General features: G+C 36.5%; 1 protein-coding gene across 5 annotated transcripts in view; it reads left to right on the top strand.

Moving 5' to 3' along the window:
* The window catches only part of LOC145935078 (uncharacterized), a 90,700-nt gene that overhangs the window by 53,665 nt on the left and 25,488 nt on the right, over window positions 1-11,547 (top strand). For 4 of the 5 annotated variants that reach the window (XM_083036128.1, XM_083036131.1, XM_083036129.1 and 1 more), the window contains exons 5-6: window positions 516-650; window positions 1,172-10,384. In XM_083036128.1, coding sequence (XP_082892254.1) covers window positions 516-650; window positions 1,172-1,400 — 364 coding nt within the window. In that variant the 3' untranslated portion in view covers window positions 1,401-10,384. Of the gene's footprint in view, window positions 1-515; window positions 651-1,171; window positions 10,385-11,547 lie in introns of those variants that run through there. The other variant, XM_083036133.1, reaches the window with a different exon arrangement.

The raw sequence follows: 11,547 nt of genomic DNA on the forward strand, positions 1-11,547 counted from the left end.
AAATTTGTTATAGAAATTTTTTTAAAAGCTATTCGGAGGAAGAACCAAGTGTATTCCCAAGACTTTTAAAATTCTTTAAAAATTGAGATTTTTTTGAAAGACTATTACACTATTTTATATCTCACACACAAAAATAGCAATAATTTTTATTTAATTTTGTGCGAGAACTTTAAACTTCGAAGACAATAGAGAATATTAAAGAAATTAGTTTAACTTCAAAGGTTTCTTTCATCTCCATAATGTCCACTATGTCTGTGCAAAGTTTCAAGTTTATTAGAGTTTACGGGTTGCCGAACTTCCCTTGTTAGTCCACTCTCAGTCTGTACACTACCTACAGACAAATGATTAATTCACGTTCCTTCTGAAGAAATAAGAACAAAGCCGACGTTGACTCATACTTGAAGAGAGAAAGAGAGACGCTCGTAGGGAGCTTAAGAATATTGAGACAAAAGCGACGCCGCATGCACGTATCGTGGACAGTTTAATTGGCAAATTAACCAATGTCCATGTTCCAGTAGCGGCATGGTGCAAAGCGTCGGAGCCAATTTATCGCCGGACCAAACATTCGGATCGATCCGGTCGCTCTCGGTGACAAGGGAAGTCGCCAGTTTCCCTCTATCTCGAACACCCACGCCGCCCCCGCAGCATAGGTAAGTGAAGTCCGTTTATTTACTTGGCTTGGCTGCGTCAAATAAACATCAATAGCGATCGAAATACTTTGCAAAGCTAATCAAACATCTCTTCGAAATAAACAAAAGTAGCCTCCGATTCAAGTTTAAGTTACAATACTTGATATATATACAAAGTCAATTATTTAATCGACAATTGACAAATTTAAATAATTGCATTTATTCTCGTAAATAAAATGCATGAATTTCCTATCGTTTTTTTTTATCTTTCAACTTTCAGTCCGTAAGATCGCTTTAAAGAATCCACGCGCGTCACTTTACTTTTTAAAAAATTCTGTAAATAATAATTCTTTAAATAATTTGGAACAAAGCGAATTAATAAATAGTGGAAAATAAATAAATGTATAAGGATCTTCCATAAATATATCGATAATATATAGAAATAGAATACAAATTCGTCTTGCGGACTGACGGTTTAACGCGGCCGAGGCGAGACGCGCATATTGACAAAGGCGAACGGCCTTTCGCGGTCGTCGTTGCAGAACGTCGGCATCGCTGGCGGCGAACCCCGAGGAGCTGGTGGGCGTCGATAGCCCTCTAAGGGAGGCTTCCCCCAGGCCGGAGGTGCGTGTGGTCGCGCCATCGCATCGGCCGCCACCGACATCGGTCCTGGGGGCTGCGAACGGCAGCCACCATCAGCACCACCACGCCGTCTCCTCGGCGAGCCGCAAATCCGTCAGCATACTGCTGCCCGATCAAACCAGCGGATGACCCCAGTTGCTGCAGCAGCAGCAGCAACAGCAGCAGCAGCAGCAGCAACTGCGGCAGCCTCAGCTGCAGCCGCAGCACGGCTTCGTACACCGTTGCGACGAGGCGCCGTTCTCGATCTAGAATCCGTTGCTCGTCCGCGCTCAGGACGTTTCCGGCTAAGACGATGACAGGCGAACGCGCGCGATCGTCCGGGAGAACTGAGAATTAATTAATCTCGTAGCGCATCTCTAGTGCTGCTGACGAGTTTGCATCACGCCTCCGATCTCGGGCACAATCTCCGCATAGAGCGCATGAGTAAAGGCAATCAGCTGTGAACTCGGAAGGGAACGAGTGATTGATGACCGGTTAATGTCATATAACATTAACCATAGTTTGACCAACTCCTCGTATGTAGTTAGCCTGATCGTTGTAATAGATGCGAGAGCTGGAGAACGAGAGAGAGAGAGAGAGAGAGTTGAACTATGGTTGACGTTGGGAGACCGGTCGCGTGAAATAACCGCTCTCTCTTATCGCTCGAATAATGAAACGTTCGTTCGCGAACCGATATAATCGGATTATTACGAACCATCGTTGCTTTATACGGAGATGTTGCTCAACATTGATCTCGACTAGAAACCGTGCTTAGTGTCTCCACATTTTAATGCTCGGTGACAAGTCTTATCGTTAAAACCGTAAGATAGTTTGCCACATTGAAAATACTATGATCGTAAATTGTGTGTGTGCATGTGTGTATGTGTATATGGTGGAAATTTTTCTCTGTATTTTGTACATAGTCAAGAGAAAAGGGAAACGACGACGTTGGAAAAATTTTACATTTCCGAATTATGAAGCGTTCGTGCTTCGATTTACGCTCGCTGTATTATTAGAGCGTTTTTAATGTATTATTAATGATCTAGAGTTATTCAACGTGCAGTACTGATCAAAAGGTGCTATTTTAACATGCACACGTTGATTTTCATATGAATCGATAATTTTAGGAATCATAGGAATCAAAAATTACAAATTAATGTGCATCGCAGTATATAAATATACTGCGGAATATGATGTAATATGTATAGAAAATTATCAGACTCGTAGATAAAGAATAACATGCAAGACTACAGGCTTAGGAGAATTTTCACTTTGCTTGATAAGTAGAACACATATATTTACGTTGGGAGAACGTATAAAAAATTGTGAAAACCACTAAAGTTTGTGTCAATTTTCTATTTGGTTAAAAGCGTATTGATTTTTATTTTACACGTGCGATGAAATTTGTATGCAGTTTGCAAATGAAGATAATCGAAATTATTCTTGACAAATTGCACTTGAGCTATTATGCTATCGCACTTCGTATAAATAAAATTCTGATAATATCTTTAGAGGTTTTATCATCAATGTGCGTTCTCTCTGTTTTTATTTTTTGCTATCGCGATAAAAAGGAGGAAGTTTCCGCGAATCAAATTTTTCAAACATCGTTAGTTCTTTCGATGCCATGTAAAAAAAAAAGATCTACGCATGAGCTATTTCTTTGCAATATTAGATCATTTTTGCAATTTAAATGAAATATGTATCAGAGAAATTATTGAATATTAAAGTATTGAGATAATTATAGATTATTAATTGTGTTGTGGCTTATTCCGTTAAGAGTTTAATTCTGTGGAAAATGTTTGCAAATTAATACGAACATAATTTACCTTTCTGCGCATCAAGGATTAATCTTAGCGGTACATCAAAATTCATAGCATCCTCTTCCCGCGCATCGAAAGGGTTAACGTCTGGCAGAGAAAGACACCCAGCACGGTTTCGCACTAATTAAGTGCATTAATTAAGTCTCAGTTATTCTCGACTCGCGCCGGACGACACACCCTTCCTACCTACACCGCCAAGAGCAGCAGCAAGCTCTCGCGATTACAGAGATACATCCAATAGCTATATGTCGCAGCGGCGCGCGTTTCTGGCCAAAAGTAGTCCTTAATGTATCCTCGCGCGCGATTTTAGCACGCACGTCCCTCTAAGGCGGGAAACATGATGATCCAACGAAGCGAGAGAGGTTGAGATCACTCCGAATCTTCTCCCTCTTGCGAATTGACCCTCTTTAATTTTCCAACCCTGAAACAAAGTCTCCTGGATTATTAGATTTGTCGTAACAACAATCTAGAGTCACTGAACAGATTAGATTTACATTTCGTTATTATTTTATTCCGCAATCTCGAAATTTGATTTACCATAATTTTTTATTAGAAATAAAATAGGCCTCTGAATATTGAGCGAGAGTGACTAGAGACTCGACTTTAGGCTGACTATTCTTATTGTATTTCCCTGGATGGGCATTCTATGTATTCGAGGCATCTTAAACATTTCGCTGACTTCGATGTTCCAAAAACGGTCCTTGATGCTCGAGGGAGGAAGGAAAGTTGAAAGGACGAACCGTCGTCTCTCTTGTGACCCCGAATCTCCGATGTCGGTCACGAGATGAATCGATATCGCGAGAGTGGCGGAGATTTCTGTTTTCGATTCAGGTAGGTAGGTAATTAAATAGACAAGTCATGCGAATCGTTGGCAGACGTTTAAGCTGGTCTATCAACAAGACCGATGTTCGGCTCAATTTGCACAGGATCGAGGTGACACTCTTATTTTTAGTCCGGACGGATTATCTCTGGCCCGTTCAGCTGATTCAACGAAAGACACTTAACCGGTGCTCATGCTAATAAGATAGAACGACGGATTCCGATATGACAGCAGAGAGATTATAAATAATAATAAATCCTCCCCGCAAGCTCTGTAGCGCGATAATTTATTCTTTTTTTTTTATATCCGCGATTTTTTTGTAACATTTATCCAATCTTTTTTCAAAATCTATTTAACTTTAAAATATGCAACATAGACATTCGCACGATTGTTAAACAAATTATTTCATTATTTACGATCGCTGAATGTTTGTTTTTTAAAAAAGTCATGTATATTTAATTATGTTGAATATTACTGACAGATATACAGAATTTTTATCAGATTGAAATGTCACTCGCGGATTTACATATATACTTCTAAATCTGCAATCAAATAATTTGTGTAACTTTCGAAATGACGACTGAAGAGTTCATAATTCTGTATAAAAATCGGTATCTTCGGGAAAAATTACTCAAAGTATCGACTAGATCTAATTGAGTCTGAACGAAACGAGGACTGACAGAACAACTATAATTCTTGACAATCTACCTATCATAGAGATATTTATGTTACGCTAAATCGCGAAGAAATACGAGAGAAAAATTACAGAGAACTACTAGAACGAATGGCAAGATTGAAATTTAATTCGATTGAAACGAGTTTAATAAGAAATCGGATTTCGAATAACTGAGAATAATAAGGTTGAAGTGCAAGAAAGCGGAAATTTCAAATATCCAACATTTCATAGCAGCGAGCTCTGCATGTATCGAAATGAACGTTAAACGATAATTTTCGAATAAATTTCGTTAGAAAATAATTGTTTTTTTATACAAATTTTTATGTATTTTTACTTTTAAATTTATAATGATTATATTAATTTTATGTTATTTTATAATAACATGTATATATTATTTTACTATGTTATAATTTTATAATAGATATGAGAAATTAATAGTTTATGAAATAGTTAAGCTTTATTATTTTTATATAAGATAACTCACGCAGAAAACATTTGTACAAAATTATGATATATTAGAGTTAAGAGTTAATAATAATGTATAAAAATTAGAAATTTAGTAATATATATATAGTCTTAAAAATCTTTAGTTTGTTATGAGCTGTATGTAAAATACATAGATCTGAATTTAATCCGATTGTTAGATAATGCTTTAGTTGAGAGATTAAAGTCGTTATATTCTAATTAGACGAGAAGAGAACAATCCACTCTACGTGTGCATAACGATATATATGTTTTTATAAAATAAGCTCTTGTTAAATTCCATTTTCATTAACGTTCGCGAATATGTACAGAGCTCGCTGTTCCATATCGAGAATTTACATGTCAAAATCAATGAATCGTGAAACATTTCATTACATTGAAATATACATATGTATATTTCTATTTAAATGGAAGAGCGCGAACTCGTTAAAATTGATAATATTTCGAATTTCGAATATTTTATATCGGTCAATCCTCTAATTCTCAAATGTCGGCTTTTTTTTTAAACTCGCTATTTCACGATTGAATCGAACATTACAGACACGCGTAACGCTTCGTAAGAGATGTCATTAATGTGAAAGAAGAAATCGAGACTTTATCTCGATAACAAAGTGAAACTTTTCCCATGCGGTTGACGTAAAGAGTAACACGATTTTTAACACAACACTGGCCCACTGATAATCGGATTAAGTGCTTTTAATGGAATTGACCGATACAGGACCTTTGCGACGCTAATTAACACATATCGCTCCAAAAATTTGCGAAAATTAGAAACAGACGTGATAACTGAAAAATATCACGAGCTCCATATAGAAGGAAACATACCATCTCGCTTTTAAGCTTGATAAAGTGAATTTAAGATTGTGTTATATGAAATTTTTAGAAAATAAAAGCTAGAAAAAATCATTTTATAATTAGTATATATGTATGTTGTGATATATATAAACGCGCCATTATATAACCGAGAGGTTTAATTATTTTAGCAAGCAAATTTAAAAATGTCACACTTTGTGTAATAAAGAAGAAAACATCGAATTAGAATAAAACAAAAATATACCTTAACGAACGCTAAGTTTAAAGATATAAAACATGGAGCGATACGTGTTAATAAGTGTTTCAATGGGACTTCGCAGAGGTGCTAGCTGAAATAACAATAGAATTTTCCTTCATGAATAAACTCTTATCGTAGGAGAAGCGGTGGGTACTAATCGCGTAATATACATATTTAAAGGTAAGGCTAGTCCTTAAGATAACACACGCATTATGCTCATAACTCTCTGCTTGCTCGACGATTCTCGGTCATCCCGGATTTGAAATCCTCGAACAGGCACAAGATTTTTAAGTAAGACTCTAGTCCTGTAAATACATATAGATAGAGAAGGTATTGAAGAGACGAATGAAAAGGATGAGCGTGTGATGAGTTTATGGAATGCATGTCACGTTTATGATTGTATCGGACAGGAAAGGATATCGTTAACGATCGCACTCTCTGTAAAGCTGTATCGGGAATTAAAAGGACGTTGTTAGCTCTTTCAGTGAGATATTTCGTTAAGGGGAAAAAAATATATTCCTTCTCCGAAAGAATTTTGCTACAATTGTAATCGTTATTTTATATTTAAAAAAAAAAAAAAATGAAATCAGAGAAATCAGGTCAAGAAAAGTCGAGAAAAAAAATTTAAAGAATTTATTCCTTTCGTTCTCTTATTTGAAATATTCTACGTAATCTTCATTATTCATTCTTTTTTTATAAAAAGAGCAAGCTCGATTCAAAGAGTTAACGAAATGGATGTTATGCGCTTTTATATACGCGCCGTTCATCTTTAAACGAATCAAAGCCGTGAATTGCAAAGCCGCGTGCAGTGATATATATATATATATATATATATACACATATATATCGCTCTTCTGGGAAAGCGTGATACTTACAATTAGACAACACCGGGGCTGAATTATAAGCGCCCTTGTTCCTTAAACGTATAGATGGGAAGATTAATACGGTAGAATTAACGGGCGAGAACCGCAGCATATATCAATCATGTCGGCGGATGAACTTGTGAACTTTCGCCCAGTCACGGCTTCGATTTTACGCGGAGCTTTGGAAAGTAAACGGTGCATAATCCGGCGGAGAGCCGTCTAAAACCTCGTGCTCTTGTATTAACGACGTGCTAATTATTCCGCGGGTTCTGATCGAGGATCTCGAGCGACTCCCGTTGATCGAGAAACCCGTTTGCGGAAACATTTTGCCCGAGAACTCGCTCGGGCACGCTTGGGTTTCTGAGAGGGTCCGATCATATATCCGACAATATATTTACATTAATTGTAACGGTCTAGTAAAACGCATACTCTCGTGTATGTAGCTCACTCAATAGCATTTGTTCGTGCTGTCGTAGGGTAATGATTGACGGAGGAGAAGAGGGAATGTGTGTGCGAATGATCGTACACAGGCGATTCATCGAGATTAAAATCCATGATTTCGCTGTTTATCTTGCGGATGGCGTAAGTCACGTTTTTCTTCAAAATAAACAAAAAAGAAAGAAAAAAATAATCCGTTCTTGTTTGTATTTTTCTTATTAGAGCAGTCGCATTTTTAATTGTCAATTAGTCGCGAACGATCGTACGTTGGAAATGCAAAGCCACTTCAATTGCAAAACGAATTATTACGTCGTCAAAGATTTCCAAAGCGTGATTTATGCCACTGTTATGTAATAAGCGGACCAAAGCCACGTCTATGATAGACAAGGGAAGCGTGTGCCAAAAATTAGGACAAATCTTTCTTGCGGAACGAGACAATTTTTTTTCTTTTTTTCTTTGGGGAGGAGAAGATATACTTCATCTCGTCCTACTGTTCTATTTTTGGCAGAGTAGATTACATCTGGTAATATAACAATGAAATCGCGAGGGATGCTACGATATTTATTTTAGAATCCCTGCGACACTTATAATATCTTCAAGATGGAATTGTGGGATCAGATGGATTAAATTTGAAAGCTTATGAGAGAAGTTTATGTGACAAGTTAACGACGTCGTTTTGAGAGCGATATTCTCGCGATTAAAGGATTTCAATGCAGCAATGGGGATTAACTTTCCTGAAAACTTGAGGAAAATAATCTTAAAATGTCGTTTCATAATTTCAATTCCTTAAAATTAAAATCGAGATAATTAAATGCAAATTAATTTTCTCCAAAAAGAGAGAGAGAGAGAGTGGATTAATCATTTCGATTATTTTCGCGACACAGGCCAGGCCGAATCTTTGGCCATGCTCAAGTTTCAATACTCGATTCCGTTCTCACTCTGTTCTCCTCCAGTCGGTCAACTTATTTTATTTTCGCGAACGGGGATAATTTGAGCGAGATGTGCGATACGGATGAATTGATTCAACGTGAGGATAAGGCTCAGAATCGGAAATTAACGCGACTCTCGTCGCTCCTCGTTGGTGCATCCTTTCCCGAGAATGCATTCTCGCGCCTGCAATCGATGATGGTAGGACTTCGATTGCATAGGATAAAGATAATTCTTTTTTTTTTTAAATATTTTAGACAAATTGTGATAGAACGCGTAGCCACGTATAAGCCATAAGATTGATTAAAAAATGACTATAATATAATTACGATTTTAATTCTCACTTATACGAAGCCGATAAGCGGGTAAGTTTGCAGCTTGCGATTTTATAAGAGTTTCGCGTACCTACACGATCTTTTTCTCTGTGATTTAAAACAATCACGATGACATCCTTTTGCTCTTCGTTTTAATTAAAACTGAATTTTATTGAAAATAAAATTAAGGAATAAAATCCTTATTAATTATAATTTATCTATTAGTCGATGTCGATAAAATTGGTTCTGATTATTGTCAGTGATTTTCGGGAAATAAATGATTTCGTTTACAGAGACGAGGATTGCTACTGCATTTTAGCCTAATTGCGTGATAACAAGCTGGCAAACAGATAAACCACATTTGTACGACCTGCCCGCCTACAGGCTTCACGTGAATTAGACATAAGTGTGCGATTTGTAGACGTGTCAAGTGTCGAGTCTCCTCTCGATGGGACTCGAGCGACTCGCGTTCACGGTACATTTACGATTTACATACACATATACGTATACATAGCTAAGACGCAACTTTACTATATTATACATCAGGATGAGTTTTATATAGCTGTTGATTATAAAGAGGCTGATTAAGTTTAGATATCGTTCCAGTGTACTCGATACATTTGATATAACGTAGTTTAAAGATACTCACGCGTACAGTAGACACGCGTTATTATTATTATATACATATTATCATCTCATTTTACTATTATACTTTAAGATAAATATATCTGACGATCTTGTCCAGTCTCTTAGGCGCGTTCGACGCGATTCTGACGCCAGGACGAATAGAGGATATAAGCGGAGTGTTTTTAGAGAATAGAATTATTCCTCAACTATGATTATATAAAATTCAGAAAATGTTGAATATTAATTCAAATTTGTTCGCTCATGATCAATGACGTCAATATTTAACAGAGAATGGAAAGGAACCATCAACTTTACATCTTATTGCTTATCTTAATAATGAAAAATGAGGAAGGAAAAATGGCCGCGCGTATATAAAGATATCAGACAAAGTTAAAAAAAAAAGAAATAAGTAGCATATATATTAATATATATTCTTTGTGATACTTAAAATTATATCTAGGATTAAATTTAGCCTCATTATTGTAATAGTTGGGGGATCAACTTTTCGTTCGTCGACAGAGAAAATATGCGTTGCATTTAAATATATTGATTTTACGACGGAATTTCTAATGTGTGCCGATTGACTTCGTTTTCGAAATGAATAATTCAGCGGTCAGAAGGTTTGAAATTTCGCCGTAACAGAATGCGGTGAAATCACTTTAATCTATGCTGCGCATAAGCCCATCTGCAGTCTCGTATTGGACGTAAGGAAAGTTCGATTTCGCAAAATCGATCGGCGATATATTTGTTGTAACGGGATTCCACTGCATTGGGGTCGGTCTTGCAACCGGCGCGGTTTTATATTTACGTTTTGTAGCGAGGGAGGCGGCAATAAAGGAAAGCAGTTATGGCCTATGTATGTGTATAGAGACATAAGGAATGAAAATACCAGACATAAACTCCGACTATGTCACATTCGAGGTATATACCGCACGTAACTCCCGTTACAGCGCGTTATGAGACACAGGACCAGGTCAGCCTCTATCGAGGAGGCTCATTTTTCTCTCATTTTTTATAAAAAAAAAAAGAAAGGAAAATTTATTTGATACTGAATTTTGATCGATCCCGGTCCGATGCCGCATAACGCGCTTCTCCATGTAAATACGATAATTAAATTCGATAATTAAAAAAAACTCATTTCGTCGCAAATCGCCAATTTTCTCTGTCGCGGACGGAAGTGGTCTGGAAAAATTAAATGTAACTGATGGCGTCGCGCTCGCGAGACGAACGCGAACGAAGAGGATGCATGTGTGAATCTCCCCGCAGGCATTTAAAAAAACATTTTAAGCGAGATCCAATTAGCATAGTGAGATCGTTACGGCTAAACATTTATGTCATCGTTATCTATACGATTACTATCATCACACTCTATCCGTCGTTATTATTACCCCATCATCGTCCGCTCGATGACGAGGTATTTGCGCTCTATACTCGATATTGTGTGTCGATACCTACACCTAATTGTATATTAACAATCATCACACTGTGTAAGGAGTTGAAGTTCCAGTCTAATAAAATCGCTCTTCATAACCAGGTCCTTCTATTCGACGACACACCGCTCCCGATTACCGTGTGAAAACGAATCCAAGAGATTAACGATATCCTTAACATTCCTAAATAAAAATCAACAAAGATCAACGTCATATCGTTTTCCAATCGTTAATTGAATTTTAATTTCATTTTAATTGTCTATGAACTTTATTAATAGATTGAGTTTCTTAATCCCGGATTCCATCATAGAAAAGTAGGATATTTGATTTATTATATATATATATATATATAAAAAGAAAAGATTTTAAAGAATCCTTAAAGTTTTTCATTGCGAGAGAAAATATAAAAAAATATGAATTATTTATATTTAATATCTAATATATCGATTGAATTCGAAACGAGATTCCTCGGAATATATCATGGTATGTCAATCCATTTTCCATTTTATATGCGCACTTTCCACGAGAGATAAGATATGCAAACCGGACTTATTAATCATTCGAAATTCATAGAGTGAAAGCTGATCTATATTCGAGCATTTCTAATTTAGGTTTGTCGGAGATAAACGATTGATTAGCAGAAAACTGTCAAAAATAAAAAAAATTCTCTTTCTCGCAAAATCTTTGCGAATAGACCTTTCGTTGTCCTAGCATTCATGAAGCATAATATTGCATTTATCCCCGATAAGACACATACGTACTATTTATTTATTTATATTATTTTAGGGAATAAATATGCATCCTTACAGCTTCGGTCCGCTTTTACATATCTTTTACTCTCAATTAGA

The sequence above is a fragment of the Prenolepis imparis genome, unplaced genomic scaffold (genome assembly GCF_030444845.1).
Source record: "Prenolepis imparis isolate NDT839.2.m4 unplaced genomic scaffold, iyPreImpa1.0 SCAF_4, whole genome shotgun sequence".
Lineage (NCBI taxonomy): Eukaryota > Metazoa > Arthropoda > Insecta > Hymenoptera > Formicidae > Prenolepis > Prenolepis imparis.